The sequence below is a fragment of the Ambystoma mexicanum genome, chromosome 13 (genome assembly GCF_040938575.1).
Source record: "Ambystoma mexicanum isolate Mex_15411 chromosome 13, UKY_AmexF1_1, whole genome shotgun sequence".
NCBI classification, from domain to species: domain Eukaryota; kingdom Metazoa; phylum Chordata; class Amphibia; order Caudata; family Ambystomatidae; genus Ambystoma; species Ambystoma mexicanum.
This window is the reverse complement of record NC_090938.1, coordinates 547,623,007-547,639,231: the sequence shown is the minus strand read 5'-3', so window position 1 is coordinate 547,639,231 and position 16,225 is coordinate 547,623,007. Positions and strand designations below refer to the sequence as shown.

Below are 16,225 nucleotides of genomic sequence, written 5' to 3'. Positions count from 1 at the left end.
GAATCGGCGTCGACGTCAGCTGCAGCGCCGCCAGCATCTGCGGCGTCGACAGTCCTCGAAGCTGGAGCTCCGAGCGTGTCTCTCGACAACCTAGGCGCCGACGACCCCCTCGGAGGCGGAGCCTCGATAGAAATCGTCGACGACCTCGGCGCCACAGGCGTCGACGTCTTCTTTGAAGACGGCACAGGATCACACGGTCTCGAGCGCGTCAAGGACCGGGACCTGGCACGGGCTTGGCGAGAACGGCTACCCTTGTCCGAGCGGGACCTCTCCCGCGAGCCGTGCCGACCACTCGAGCCCGAAGGCGTACGAGCGGTGTCTCTCGATCGGTGCCGACCGACCCCACTCGGAGGCGCGGACGGACCGGTGCCCTGCGATTCCAGAATCGCTAGCATAGGCTTCCCGAAGGAAGCCCATTCCTCCGGTGCCGCTTGCATGGAGGGATAAGCGACCCGCCGACGGGCGGAGTCCTCGGAAGAGGACGGGGAAGGCGACCTATGCCGGCGCTTCCTGGAATGCCTCGAAGAGGCGGAGGAGTGGCGAGACCGACTCCTGGAAGGAGACCCACCAGACTTCCGACGATGACGCAGAGAGTCGCCCCTCGAGTCATCCGTCGAAAGCCCCGCAGTCCTCGACTTCCGGGGCTTAGACACCCGGCCTACCGACAGCTTCTTCTTGCATTCCCGCAAGGCCTTTGACGTGAGCGACTGGCAGTCGACACAGTCGTCCGTATAGTGGGCCTCCCCGAGGCACCAGAGGCAGGCGTCGTGCGAGTCCGTGACCGACATCTTGGATCCACAGTCCCTGCAGTTCTTGAAGCCCGGACGCGGGGTTGAAGATGAGAAAGACATCGCCACGAACAGGTCTTCACAACAAACCGAACAGGTTCAACGAACCGAGAATTGAAAACAGCAAACTCCAACGAGTCGAGGTGTACCGAGATTCACGAAGCGAACACGTTCGCGGCAAAAAACGGAACTGAGGCTATGGGCGTCGTGTGTCCTACTTATCACATCGGGTGACATCGGCTGTCGGAGGAGGTCCTCGGGGACGGCGCATCAACGTCATCGAAGCAGGACGCAGACGCCAAAGATTTTCCGAAGCAGCACAGCTGTGGACATTACCTGTCAAAGATATGGAATACGTCGGAGGACCCAATCCCCTCGAAATGATCCTTTGGTGGAAGGTATTCGGGTGGGTTCAACGGAATTTAAGTTAGGTCTGTATACGGACAATGTCTTGCTCCACTCCTCACACCTCAGTGCCGGCCATGATGGATGTGATCTTGAGGTATGGGGTACAAACTAGTTTGAAGATTAACAGAAGTAAGTGTCCTTGGATTCCATTCTATAGAGAGGAGTATGGAGATACTGGGGCATTTAACACTTAGGGATGGAAGTGAGGTCAGAGAACATCTGGTATTTAGGGGTGACCATTACTAGAACTTTGGGGGGTTATGTGAAGCCAAATTCCCACCGTTGGTACAGAAATTATACAGCAAGATGTCGACCTGGGGAAAGGACAGCATTTCTTGGGCAGGATGTCAACGCCGTAAAAAGGAACCCCATCGCTAGGTTGTTGCATCTTTTTCAAATGCTCAAGACAGAACTGCCTGAAGCATTGTTGAGGGAAGCTAAGGGACGTGTGCTTTGTTTTCTCTGGCAGGGAAAGAAGCCTTGACTAGCATCCTGATGTTTCCCAAAGAATGTGGAGGAGTGGGACTTCCTGATCTTCCCACTTATTATAGGGCATGCCAGTTGTGGGTCCTGGTAGCTAATTTAAGGAAGGACAAGAGTAAACAATGGGTGTACCCAGAGAACCATCATTTGCGACTGATGCCAGCGGGTGAATGGTTGTGGGTTCAGAGAGAGAAGATCTCAAGCAAGATTGGGGAGCATCCCATACTTGGAATGCTCCGGAAAATTTGCTATAAAGGACCCTGGATGATAGGGATTGCTACTTGGCAATCACCCATGAGCCATTTATGGGCAACCGAGAGGATATCACGGATTTGGATAGACTCCAGGCCTGGTTCGACACAAGATTGGCGCGTGTGGGACAATTGCAGAGGGATGGACATTTTATTACTATCCAGGAATTGGAAGAGGCTCTGTATATTGGACCACTCTCCATATTTCCCCCCCCCCATTTACAGTTGATGGGGTGCTCATAGCACAGAAATGGAAGACGCCAAGTTCAGAGGGAGCTCCCCTCGATAGAGAAAATTCTGGACACACATGTGGAAAGTAAGGGTTTGTTTTCCTTGTTGTATTCAGCCTTCATAGAGGCACATGAAGGTATAAAGGGGTAACAAGCTAAAAGGGAAAGAGATCTAGAGAGGGATATTGACGAAAGACTGGAGGAAAATGTGCCTTTAAGATGATGGCAGTACAAACTCCATGGAATAAAGTTATTGCTTAGATGGCAATATGATCCAGTCCGCCTCTCTAAAATACAGTTAGCATGGATTTGATGAAGGTGCCACATATTGGCACATGTGGTGGTCCTGTGAAAAAGCGCAGATGTATTGGACTGAAGTGTTTCTGTGATTAGGGAGATGGAAGGAATATCGCAACCATTGAACACTATGCTCGTTGTCTTTGTGTTAGAAGAGATAGATGGGGAGCTGAAGGGTCTGCCGCACATGGTGCACTTCTTGTTAGCAGCTAGGGCATGTCGGGCCACCTGTTGGAAAAGAGTGGTACTACCTCGTACAGAGGAATGGTCCTCCAGGGACATATTGAATGGAGAAAATCACAGCTGGTTTCCATGGAGAGATCGTTGGTATGGAAGCAGAATGGTCGGACGTTTGTTGTAGGTTTCTGAATATGGAAGGACATTTGGGTAGTTCATAAGGGATTGAACTATTGTAGTACGGTACAGAAGGAATATGGGTAGCTCATGCTCCTAAACTCCCGAACCCCTAGAGAGATTCCTGTGATATATGGGTGTTAGGCAAGAATTGATACAGAATTGATGCAATAACCCTGTGAGAGATTACACTAGTCTTATACACTTGATATTAGGTAACCAACCTATTGGTATAGGTCTGTACTACACAAGTTGATAGAGTGACTGAGCAGCCAGATTTATCTCAAGAGGGGTTAATGTGAGCTGTAGCATTGAAATCCACAAATACAAGTATCCAAATAACACTTACATGCAAGGTTTTTAGTAAAATAATTATTTATTTAACGGTCAGTTTTAAATAAACATTCTTTAAAAAGGGAAATGTGCAACAATAAAAATACACTTCAAAATACTTTCTCAGATCAAAGCAAGTAGACACTCTTTAGAGATGCTTCATACACACATCTTACACCCTGAGGTGACTTCGCTAACTAGGACAGTATTGGCATTTATATATCACTCTTGTACTTTGTAAAATTCTGAGGTTGGTAAAGTGGAAAGCTTAAGGGAAGGAAAAAGGTTAATAGGTTCTCAGAGCATGTGAGGACTTTTTAAATCTCCCAATGAAGTCTAGATAAAAACCTTTCCCAGTAAATATTAGTTAAAAACCAGTGAGGGACAGTAAGAATCAAAGTCAATGAGTCAGAAGAGTCTGCAGGGAGCCAGGGCAGCTAAAGTCAATTTGTGACAAAGTCTATGGAGCTGAAGCACTTCTTACATAGCAAAAAAAGTATTTTGATATTTTATTTGTATCGCGCTCATACAGAAGCGTTTCAAAGCGTGACGAGGCAAGGGAGGGGAAGAAGGGAGAACAAAAACAATGATCTTACTCGGCCAAGTGACATTGAGAACGCTCAAGTGCAGGGGAAAGTCAGGGGGAAAGTGCAGCTGGGGGGGACGGGAAGCGGAAAGTACTAAGCAAAGGAATAAAAAACAACAGTGGTAGTGCAGCCAGCAAGTGGCAAGTACTAGGTTTAAGTTACAGACAGGGGGTGTCTGATAAGTGGAGAAAAGTTATGGGGACTGCAAGGTGACAGATACAGACCCAAGTGTAAGGGTTGCCATGAGGCAGTGCGGGTGCATGGCAGGGTGAGCAAGTACCTGGCCCCGAAATCAGAGGGTAACCGGGAACACGATGCTGAAGCAGAACAGATCAACAGCAGAGAGGAGGAGCGAAAGCAGAAGCAAAGAGGAAGGTCTTGAGGTGCTTCCGGGACCGCAGATGGTTCTCCTCAAGTTTCAGAGTGGCAGGGAGGCTGTTCCTGAGAAACGACTGACCCTGGGGGAGGTGGAGGAGCGAAGAGCTAGAGAGGGAAGGAATATACTGACAGTTGAAGGTATTTTGGACCCAGGCCCCAGAAAGCCTTGTGGACAATGCAAAGGGTCTTGAATTTAATCCGTGCAGCCACTGGGAGCCAACGAAGAGATTTCAGGGCTGGAGGGATACAATCCCAGTGCTTGAGGCCAAGGACAAGTCTTGCAGTCCTGTTCTGGATGAGTTGCAAAGGGCAGATAGTAGAAGCAGGTACATTTGGAAAGGGGCTGTTGCAATTATCCAAACTAGAAAGAACCAGGGCTCGAGAGACCGTGAGCTTTGGCGGGAAGCAGAGGAAAGTCAGAATACCTCCGAGGAGGCGTTAAGCATGATTGTATGCAGTATCCTGTGGGAGGCTGTACCAAGCCTGTCCTCCTGGCAACAGGTAGCCAAACCTTTGGTTTATTGGTAGAAGTCTGTACTACACAGGTTAGTAGTGTGGCTGAGCAGCCAGGCTCATCTCAAGAGGGGTCAATGTGAGCAGTAAGGTTGTTACACAGAGTTTCACAATAACAGTTATTGAAATAAACACTACACACAAGATTTCTTGATTACACACTTATTTATTTAACAGTCAGTTGAATAAGCCTTCTTTAGAAGGGAACAATCATAACACAAAATATACTTCAATAAATACACTCTCTCAGTTTCACTAAATCAGTCGATGCCCATTGGGGATGGCACACAGATACTTCCTACACCCTCAGGAGATTTAAATAACTAGGACACTGTGGACATTGATTCATCACTGCCACATTTAGAGCAATACTGAGTGGGAGATCAAAAGGAAAAGTTTCAGAGGGAGAGAGAAAACGATGGTTAACAAATATTCTTCAGCAGGTAAGCACTTTTTAGAATCCTCCAATGCAAAGTAAGCTAAACCTTTCCTGGGGGAAAGGTAAAGAACAAAGTCAGAGGTATGAAGAGTCTTTCAGGGAGCCAGGACAGCCAATGTTAGTTGATCAAAGGTCTAGGGGATCTGAAGCACTTCTTGCAGGTAGGTAAAAAGTCTTGCACAGTGTTTTAGAAATGTTTGTAGTAAATGAAATCACTGTAGGGCCACAAGTTAGGAGACTTGTGAGGGCCAAGGCGGAAAGCAACTCTGCAAAGGCAACCAAAACAAGTCAACTGAGAACAAGCAAGGCTACCCAACAAGAGGTCCTCTTAGTTTTTTACAGTAGAAAAACTGCTTCCAGCTGGCTTCTGTTCCTGTGTAGGTCTGCAGATCCCTGTGTTCCTGGGCCTCAGTCGTGGGGACGAGAGGGAGGACGTCTGGGGACTCCTGCACTACGAATGGAAGGTCAGCGGCAGAAAATGGGCAACTTCACATCTGCAGCACTTCGCGGTTTCAGCTCCTCGCGGCTCTCGCAAACAGCACCACCGCGGTTCTTAAATACCTTATGGACTTTCCTCGCATCTGGGGTCCAGCACTCTGTTGAGGTGGCTCAGGCTTGGTCAGTCCTGCTTCATGGGAGTCGGAGGATCTTCCTGGAGCTCGGATCAGACTTAAAAGCGATGTACTTGATCTGGTTTTCCCGTTAGGGAGAATTCTCCTAAATGTGCTGATTCCCATCACCTTAGAGACCCCCAAAACTTTGCTGGATTTTGAGGACTTGATTCTTTTACCTGGAGAGTGTGAGCCTTTTTCCCCCACTCTCATGCATTTTGGATGGGTTTACTCTTGTGTTTTCTTTGGTTATGGAGTTTGTGCTGGGTCTAGAACGTTACGAAATGTAAGTAAAGTCAATTTCACTTCACTGCTCTTGGTAACAGTAGTTTCACCAGGAGAAGGTATTTAAACCTTTGGGAAATCTAAGAGACTTCCCTGTGTCACTGCACTAATGGTGCTTTGTGTCACAATGTAAAGATGATGCCTATGGAGTTTGTCAGACTCCAAAGTCAAAGGAAACAAAGTCCAATCACAGAAAAATACACGAGAGAGTGGAAAAAAAGGTCTCACTTTCTCCAGGTTAGAAATTAAAAGTCCTAAAGTCCAGCAAAAAGAGCTGGGGGTCTCTAAGGTAGAAGGGAATTAACACATTTCTGAGAATTCTCCCTAACAGGAGGTGCAGTTGCAAGTTTGACTTTTTAAAGACATCAGAGATGTGGGCTGAAAAGAAATGCGTGGAGTCTAAGAGGATACCAAGGTTCTTAGCCTCGTAGGTGGGGGTAGGCGGAGGGCCAAGGACAGCCAGCCAGAGAGTGACAGGAAAGGAGGGTGAAGGAGTGCCGATGAGGAGCATCTCCGTCTTGCAGGCATTCAGGCATAGATTGCTGGCGGCACACCACTCCCGAATAGCAGACAGGCAATCAGAGATGAGAGAAGGAGAAGAGGTGGCCGAGGGAAGCATGAAAATGAGTTGTGTCATCAGCATAGCACTGCAAATTGGAGCAGAAAACAGCAGTGCCATGGGCTAGAGTTGCTAGAGGTATTGGTTGAAAAGCCAGGGTGAGAGGTTAGACCCCTAGGGAACACCGAAGGTAGAGATGGGGATAAAGGAGAAGAAGGATCCAAGTTGGACCTGAGAGGGTTGATCAGAGAGGAAAGAAGTCAGCCAGGCCAGAGTCTGATCGGTGATATCCAGGTTGTCAAAGAGATAGTTGAGCAGGATGGTAGGGTTGACCGTGTCGAAGGCAGAAGAGAGTGAGTAGGATGAAGACAGAGGGGATGTTAGTCAAGGTTGGAGAGCAAATCTTCACGGATGTTCAGGAGAGCAGTTTCCATGCTTCTGGCAGCTCTAAAGCCAGACTGATGGTCGTGGAGACAACCAACAGAATCAGAGTGAAGGTTGAGCTGCGAGATGGCCAGCTTTTCCAGGAGTTTGCCCAAGAAAGGAGTGATGGAGATCTGGTGATAGTTTGCCGGGAAAGAAGGGTCAGCTGTGCGTTTCTTGAGAAGAGGGTGCACAAGAGAGTGCTTCAGAGGGGAGGGCTCCTGAGGCGAATGAGAGATTTCAGAAATCGGCCAGGGTAGGAGCAAGGGTGTCAATGTGGTCACTGATGGTTTTGGAGCAACAGGGAAGAACTTGTTTTGATGAGACTTTCATAGATCGGACTTCACTAAAGACCTCGTCAGGGGAGAAGAGAGGAAAGGACGAAAAAGAGGGCGGGGGCCGGTTGCAGGAGGGCCAGAGTTCGCAGAAGGAGAAGGGAGAAGAGGGGGAGGGGACGAGAGGGTGGACAGGATGAAGTGAGAGACAAGGGTCGTGCAAGGGCCCGAGAGGCAACAGGAGAGGTAGAGACTGCAGCAAGGTTGGTCAGCTCCTTGCTGAAGAGTTTGTCCGAGTTGTAAAATGCTGCAGAGACACTGGCCTGGATGTGGTCTCTTTTCTTAGTATGGACAAAGAGTCGTTATTGCCTTTGGAGCAGGCGGCAGGCCGATTTGTTAGAGGGTGAACAAGAAGCCCTCCCATTTCCTCTCAGCCACATTGCAGTTACGTTTAAGGGTAGCTAGGTCAGAGTCATGCCAAGCATTGCACTTGGCTTTGGGCTTCAAATGGATCCTCATGACACGGGCAAGAGAATCAAGAGTATCAGAGATAGAAGAGTAGAGCATGGAAAGGGCTGTATGTCAGGATGTGAGTCAACCAGAGGTGGGGTGGGTGGGGGTCTAGGTGGTGGTGTGAAAGCCTCAACTGACACACGCTTCGTGGCCCGAATGTCCGAGAAGGTAGGTGGCAGTGTTGGGGTTGGCTTGGCCTGGGGGTAGAAAGGGAAAGATGAGAGGAGAGGTCACCAAAAAGGAGGAATTGAGGCCAGGAGGGAGGAGGAGGAGAGGTCCATCTTGCACAAAGTTAGAGAGTTGTAGAAAATCATTGTTGGGCCACAAGCTGTTATATTGTGAAAATATAGAGCTGAGATCAACTCTAGAAAGCAGCTACTGCAAGTCTCAACTGAGAAAAGCGAGCTACAGGCAATGAGGTAGGTACACCTTAGTCTGACCAGTACCTTAGGTTAGAAGAAGAGGAACCAGCTGGCTTCTGTCTTGGTTGTAGTGTTGCAGATCCTGTGTTCCTGGGCCTCAGTCGTGGGGTCAAGAGGGAGGACGTCTGCAGGACTCCTGCACAGAAATTCAGAGGTCGGTGGCAGCTACGGACTCTTTACGGATCAGCAGCACTTCGTGGTTTCAGCGCTCGGTAAACAACACCACTGCGGATCTTGGACACCGGTTGGGCTTCCTTCACTCCTTGAGTCTAGCACTCTGGTGAGGGGACTCGAGCTTGGGCTGTCCTGCTTCGGGAGAGTCCTCAGGATCTTCCTGGAGCTTTCGGCCGGCTTACAGATGTTGCACTCGACTACGGATTTCTCGACCCCTGGCATTCTGTTCCAGCAACAGCAAAGAATTACAGCAAGTTGGGGGAGGTCTTCCAGCAGAGTTTGTCTCGAGGTTAGTTGGTCCGACTAACCCAAGGGAAGAAGTCGTCCTCTCCAGAGCTTCTCTTGTTGATTCGGAAAAGGAGTTTCAGCACAGCAGCAGGGCTTCACCTGGCAGCTCAACTGTCCAGGAGGATACAGCAAGCTCCTCTTCACGATTCCTTTGTAGGATGTTTCTACCAGTGGTCGACTATATCTTCAGTCCAAGAAGCCTCGCCTTTTATGCAGGTTTCTACCTTTCATGCAAAGCCTAGCTGTCACTCACACAGGTGGCTGCCCTGCAAGGACAGCCAGCCAGCCAGCCAGCCAATCAGGACTGGGTGCATTCAGGTAACCAATGAGACTAAGAACAGGGAGGTTTCAGGCACCTCCCTCACTTCCTGCCCTGCCCTGAAAGACACACTGGAACAAGAGGCGGGTTTCCGTACGCAGGCCCGCCAGAGGCAAAACGAACAAAAGGGTTAAACCTGGTTTGGCGTGCCGAGTAAAACCAAAGAAAGACCTCACAAACAGAAAATGGCAAAAAAAGAAGACCAGAGCCATTTTGACACAATGGTCACCCATGGGTGCTATACTGCAGCTGAGGATTCAGCCTGCGCTAGCGGTAGAAAAGTACAATGGTATGGAAATTAAACCACTGCCACCAGCCATTTAAAGTAGTGAGGGTAACATACATACATACATTTTTTTTACATGAGTAAGTAGATAAAGGGGCTACTAAGTGACCCCCCCCCCCCCCACCCTCCAGCAGTGTGCTGGACCTACCAAGAAAAAGGGCAAGTAAAGTCAATTTCACTTTACTATTCTTGGGAACAGTAATTCTCACAAGAAAAGGTATTAAAAGCTTATGAGAAATCTAAAAAGGATTTCTCTGTGACACTGCACTGAAGGTGATGTGTGTTACTATACAAAAAGTAGAAAAGTAGATGCCTTTGGAGTTTGTTCAGCTCCAAAAACAAAGGAAACGCATAATCCAAATCAGTCAAAACACATAAGAGTGAGAAAAAGGGCTCACTCACTCCAGGGTTAAAATTAAAAGTCCTTAAGTCCAGCAAAAGAGCTGTGGTTCTCCAAGGTTAAAGGAAATTAGCACAGAAATGAGAATTCTCCGTATTACCAACCACTGCGATTATGCACATTGTGCCAAACTATAGCACACATCATGCTGAAAAACGAGTTTTGGAGGCAAGCATAGTCTCAATAGACTAAGGCTACAGCTCCAAGGGCATTGTAGAGTCCAGTTTTAGGCTGTCTTGCGATAACCAAGGACAGTGCTTCTCCAAGTGAAGTGCTACTGGGGCTACTTCCTACTTGCATAGTGGTCAAAAGTTTATATAAAAACGTGGCAATCCTTGCATCACGACAAATGCTCTTTAGATACTTCTAAATCAAAGAGGCACACAAAGTGATTATTCCTCCTCAAAAAGGCTTCTCCCCACCCATGCAGCCTACGACTAACTACAATTTGCCCACTTTCAGCCAACCAGGTTGGACTTGATGACTTACATCAAAGTTGTTATGGCGCTTTGGAGCATAGCGGTAATAGTCACAATAGAGTTTCTAAAACAGTTGTTATTCTCAGAGTATTTTGCTTTTGGTGGCACCTTCAGGGTAACATCATACCAGCCCCAATATTGTGCATCTTCTAAAGCAAATGCTACTCTAGCCATTTACATCTTTAGACAGGGTGTTGATAAAATGAGTTACAAACAAGAGATGCTCACAGGCGTCACACCTTGCTCTTCTGCAATATGCACTTGTAATCAGACAGAAGCAGCAACTTTCAAAATGGATATGCCTTTTTTTTGGAGGGGGAGGAAGTGAGGATCCCCCACTTTTTCCTTTTTCTTTTTTTTCTTTCTTTCCCTCTTCTCTTTTCCTTTCATATTGTTTCATGTGTTGTTTTGTGTGTTTATGTGTGAAATACTGTATTTTATATTTGCGGTTTTTCACATGGGAATTATAATATGCTATTGTTTTAAATTGTAAGGTCTAGTATGATGGTAGACTTAGATGAATGGTATTATAGTTGTATGGACATAGAATATTGTTAGTTACCATTATTCGTTATTGGTTATTTTACTGAAACCTGTGTGATGGATATGTATTTTGATGAAAATCTAATAAACATTTTTTTTTTAAACTTCAGTTTCCACCCTGCACAGGACTTACTTGCTTTAGAGGAGGCAGAGTCTGAAGGTGAGATGTCGGAGGAGCCATCCCACTGTAGCCGGCCCATGAGGGCCTGGCTCTCAGATACATCGAAGCAATCGTTCTCAGGCCCCCCTTCCATGTCTGTCATCAAGCTGGAGGCATGGGAGAGACAAAACACTTAATAGCACAAGTACAAAGTTGAGAGGATCCAAAAAAACAAACAAAAACTACTATACCATAGAATTCAAATCGCCTAGGTCATTAATTTCATATTCCCCCAAGTTGCCAAAAGGCATATGTGTGGATATACAGATGAGCGCATTAAACTGTATTACCTCTTCATGCTGCGAGCATTAGGATACTACCAGAGTTCTGGCTCACTGTTATCAGCCAGCTAAGAGGATAAATACATTAATTCTTGAGCCCAGAGGTATCCGGAGAGGATAATCCACAGATGGGCCAAAAGGTAGGAATAAAAGCACATGTGGCCTTTTTATGCAGAAGGGACTGTACATAGACTGAAGTTGGCAGACGAGAGGTGGCATTAAGGGATGGCCCTCTGGATTTTAGTGCATCTCCATGCATAGCCTTTACCATAGAAGGCTTTATGCAACATGGCAAGAGTTTTGAGGATTCTACTCGCCATGGTGCAGTGGAGCTCTAAGCAGTCTGCTAGAGGTTTCCAGCAAACAAGTTGTGAGGAAGATGGGCAAGGTAATGAAACCCTCACGTCCCAAACAGTTTAAAGCTTTAAGCTAAATAACCACTTGGCACAGAATGGCAGCAGCCATACTTACTCAGAGTTTCCCATCAGGTAGACTCGAACAGACCTCCGCTGCTCATCTGTGTGCTGGGGGCAGCGGAGGGACCTGTGGAGGGAAAGGAGGATAGAAATACACCTCACAAAATGGAGCTTGCCTCGCACGGCATATATTTTATTTGGCACAACCCAATGACACTGGGCATTTGAGGAGGCCTGATGTAGAAATCAGAATGTTTGGCTCAATTGAAAGCATGTATTGGAGGAATAGCTTTGCAACAGAAGCGTTATAGCCCAAGCAAAAGTGCAGGAGATAGCACACATCTATGTGTAAAAAAGGGAGAACATGTCCAATGGTTGTCTCTCAAGCAGGAGGACCCCTTAAGTGTAAAGTCATAGCTGGGGAGAGAATGTATTGGTTCTGGACCTAGAGTACAATACTGTGACCTGGATCCATTGAAGGAAATGGCAGTAGTGGGGTTGGATGAATTGGGGAAAACTGAGAAGGATGCATTAGGAGCAGTATACGTGGAATGTGCTCAGCTCTGACAGAGGGAGCCTGTCAACCAATAGTAGAGCCTACCCAGGTTGTTTTCTTGTTTGGCCCTTAAGAAAAACCCACTGAACACCAGAGCGGTTGCAGACTCACCTTGTGCACATCTTCTTCGTATGTTCGGAGATGACACCACATTGCTACAAAAAAAGAAAGTATTCCATTAGATGGCTGGGGTGAGAGGACAAATAGGCTAAGCACTGCTCACTAGATGAGCTAGGATCTTTCCTACAAGTGTTTAGGGAGAATTTTCAGTTTATGTGCCAATTCCCTTTAACCTTAGATACCCACAGCCCTTTTCTGGAATCTGGGACATTTTTGATTTTGACCTCCTGAGGGAGTGGGACTTTTTGCCACCCACTCATGCCTTTACCCTCTGACTGAGATGTTGTGTTCCTTATGCTTTCATGGAGTCTGATAAACTCCATAGGCATCTGCTTTTGAAATAGTGACACACAACACCATGTGTGCCGTGCCACTGAGGAGTCCCTTGTACTCTCTATAAATGTTTAAATACATTTTCTTGTGTGAACTACAGTTCACAAGAATAGTAGGATGTTCGTTTTACTTAGCTTTTCCTTTGCGGGTCCAGCACACACCACCTAATGTAGAGTGCTGGGGGTTACATAGTAACTTCTTATCCCACTTCTCGTGTAACTTTGTTACACTAACTAGTGGCAGTGGTTTCTTTTTACTACCTTTTGTGCAATTTATCTGCAGGCTGTTTTCTCAGCTGCAATACAGCCCAAAAGGGTGACCATTTTACCAAAATGGCCCCCGTCTTTTTTTTCGCCATTCCTTGTTTGTTGGTTCCTTTTGGGCTTTTACTGTTTAGATCAGGTTTGAGTCCATTGTGTGTTTTGCCTTTGGCAGCCTTCAGCCCTGAAGCTCACCCAGGCTCCAGTGTGTCTGGAAAGGCAGGAAGTGAGGGAGGAGCCCGATACTTAACTGTCGTTTGTTATTAGGCATGCCTGACCGACCCCAGTTCAACTGGGCGGGAGGCAGTCCTGCAGTACAACCACCCCCGTGTGATTGATAGCTTAGTTCTGTGAATGATTGATTTCACATATACGGTGAGGGTTTTGGGACTACGGGCAGAGCCTACCATTGGAACATCCAATCCGAAGAAGATGCAGAGAGAAGCCAGCAGCACCTTCCAGGACCGCAAAAGCACTGTTGAAGCCTTGCAGCTGTGCTAACCCAGGTTTCCCCATCGACAAGAAAGCTCACCAACAACGACTTCCTCCCTTAGACTGGTAGGACCAACTAGCCTCAAGACCTGCTTCCTTCTGGGCCAGGTCGGATGTCGCTGCAACCTTCCTGGGCTGCAATTTCCCAATACCTGGGGTACCTGGACCAACAACGAGTGCAATGTCTTCCGAAGGACGAATCCAGCTGAAACTTCACAGGAATCCGTGTCGACAGAAGAGATCTTCATCCAGAGTCCCCTCACCAGAGTTCAGGACCGAGGGACAGGAAATTCCAACCGGGATATTCATTCCTTTTCAACACTGAGAAAACCACTAACAGCCGATGAAACGAGTGGAATCCATTGCTGCAGAGTCTCTCTCTCTCGAGTGCTGCCACAGAAGCCCGTCAGACGTCCTCACTTTCGTCACCACGACCAAGGTCCAGGAACAAGGGTCTGCATCACTGCATCAAGAAGGAAGTCAGCTGGAACATCTGCTTTGATTCTAAGGTACTGTGGGGCTTTTGGTGTAACCACCCCTAGCCAAATCTAGAGCTTCCTAACTTGGGGAGTGCTTCTTTCAATCCTTTTGAATTACATCAATTCGCTTGTGAAGGCCTAACATAATGTGCACATCAGGGAGGCTCCCTTGGGCTCCTGTGTTTTTCTTCAAAGAACTAATGACTGTTCAACTAATTTTTTTCTAAGAAGATTGCATCAGAACTATCCTATTGACTTTACCTGTCCTGGCTCACTAAAAGCATCCCTTCCGAACCCTACTGGCTTTGGCAGTGCGTGTTCCCTATAAAGGTTTTAACTCGTACTGTTATTGGTGGGGAACATACTTCCTACATCCCTCTGGGAGAAAAGACTAATGTTACAGTGCTCTAGCCACTTTTCCCCTCCAAACTCAATGTTGTATGGTGAACCATAAGTGCTACTACTGACCTTGATTGATGTCACTCTGTGTGCTGGAAATGTTTTAGTACAAAAATAAATTACTCACCTGCATTATTGTTGCTTGAATAACTGGATTCTGAAATTTGACTTGATATTACTATTAGCCTCTGCATATTTAGTGTAACTCATTTGCTTTGTGTATATATAAATAAATATAACAGTTAAAGGGTCTAAGTGTTTATGTGAATACTTGTTTTTTACCGATTTCATTGTGCTGCTCTACAGCTCACAGTACCCCTTCTAAGATCAGCCTGGCTGTTCAGCCACTCTACTGACTTGTGTAGTACAGGCCTACGTTAAAAGGTGGGTAACTTATACCAAGCAAATAAGTCTTGTAAAGTCACAAACCAGTGGACTCTACAAAATCTCACCTAACACAAGTTGAAAGCCTACAAGCAGTAGCCCCTACCTACTGAAAGCTGGCGGCAGAATTGCTGCTGCCTGAGAATCCTGTGGACAGAACCGACACTGCAGAGAGCGTGTCACTCCTTCAGCTCGAAACTAACAGGGAGTGCAACGCCTGCTGAAAGGGTAGTAGGAGTGATAGCTACAGAACATTAATTCCAGGGCGATCCCCCACTAGAGACATAACCAAGCAATAAGAGTTGCTTCTGTAGACTAAACCTCACAACCAGTCGGCAATGGAATGGGTAGAGCCACACCTGCTGTCAGCAACCTGTAAGGAAATCTTCTTAAGCAGATAAGTCTGCAAGAGTATCTGTCCCGGAAGTACAACATCTGTGTATTAAGGAATCAAGGTAGCGTATCTTTACATTGAGGCAGTGCAATTTTTTTTGCAGGAAGAATTAGCAAAGGGCTAAATGGAATCTGAATACAGGAATTACTTACCGTGGTGAGCAGTGTGCGCAACTCCTCAGGGCCCAAAGTTTCATAATTAATTCCACAGCTATTGTTATACTACAAAGAAAAAAGAAACATGTTTTATTTGAACTCTTAACTAAAGATTCAACTTAAAAATCACATTTGACATGCCAGATGGGCTTCTGCCATTCTCCCATCCACAACCTGTACCTCTAAACTGCTCACTTGTGGGCTAACTAGCAAGGGGACAGATGCAGAAAACGAGTAAGCGGAGGATGAACAATTGCATTTGTACCATACTAAATGAAAAAGAGCCCAAAGCTAAACACACAGCTGAAAGGAGAAAAGCACCACAAAGCTATGTATTTATTAAGAAACAAGTTGCAGCATTACAGCAAGAAAAAGGATGGGAAATGCAGCACAATGACGCATGGGCGTGCCGGAGAGATTAACATGTGAGAGGAACACTTACTTTAAAGGGATCCGAATTACCACCCAGATCCCCTGAAAGAAAAAAAGATATCAGTTCTGAACCAATATCCCTTGGACACAGCCAGTTCTAAATCTATTAATAAGAACAGATATCCTGCTTCTTCACCTAATTAAGCAAACTCACACTATATTGTTTTCCATCAGCCACCACCTCCCACAACTCTCGCACACACCTGGTGTTAAAGATCTAGCACTTACCATTCTTGTGTTTTAAAGATTTGGGTCTTCGCGGTGAATTTGGGTTCTAAAAAGAGATAATGGAAGGTAAGGATTTACTTTACCAATGGGAATGGAAAAAGTCAAGTTGCACACTTGGTGAAATGTTTTGCTCACGCAGCACAGAGATTGGATAGGAGTGGACTGGTTTCGTGTACATCCCATGCAGTTCTAGCAGAGATCAAACCCCCCCTTTTCAAAGTGGTTCGACGCACGGAATTGGTGTAAAACCTCAAAAGCTTAAAGTGACTCCCACCCAACACATCTTTGAGTGAGTCGGAGAAGATTCCTTCTAAAAAGAAATGTCATAGCATTTGCCAGGCCAGAGTTCCATTTTTGTTGGGGATGAGCTGCCCTTTATGGGACACTTAACCTTTGTGGGTTTACCCCCTTCTTTGGTTTTTAAGATCTGTGAACCATTTTTATGGTCAGAAGGACTTCTACTGAATTCTCCCTGCTGCTGCCACTCTTTTTGAGTAC

General features: G+C 46.6%; 1 protein-coding gene across 2 annotated transcripts in view; it reads right to left on the bottom strand.

The window, feature by feature from the left end:
- Positions 1–16,225, bottom strand: part of ATXN7L3 (ataxin 7 like 3) — a 323,035-nt gene that overhangs the window by 81,618 nt on the left and 225,192 nt on the right. Inside the window, exons 7-12 of one of the 2 annotated variants that reach the window (XM_069634310.1) lie at positions 15,728–15,773; positions 15,510–15,541; positions 15,065–15,133; positions 12,163–12,206; positions 11,551–11,622; positions 10,772–10,905 (exon numbers count right to left, since the gene is read on the bottom strand). In XM_069634310.1, the coding sequence (XP_069490411.1) occupies positions 10,772–10,905; positions 11,551–11,622; positions 12,163–12,206; positions 15,065–15,133; positions 15,510–15,541; positions 15,728–15,773 (397 nt within the window). The remainder of the gene's footprint in view (positions 1–10,771; positions 10,906–11,550; positions 11,623–12,162; positions 12,207–15,064; positions 15,134–15,509; positions 15,542–15,727; positions 15,774–16,225) is intronic. The other variant, XM_069634311.1, reaches the window with a different exon arrangement.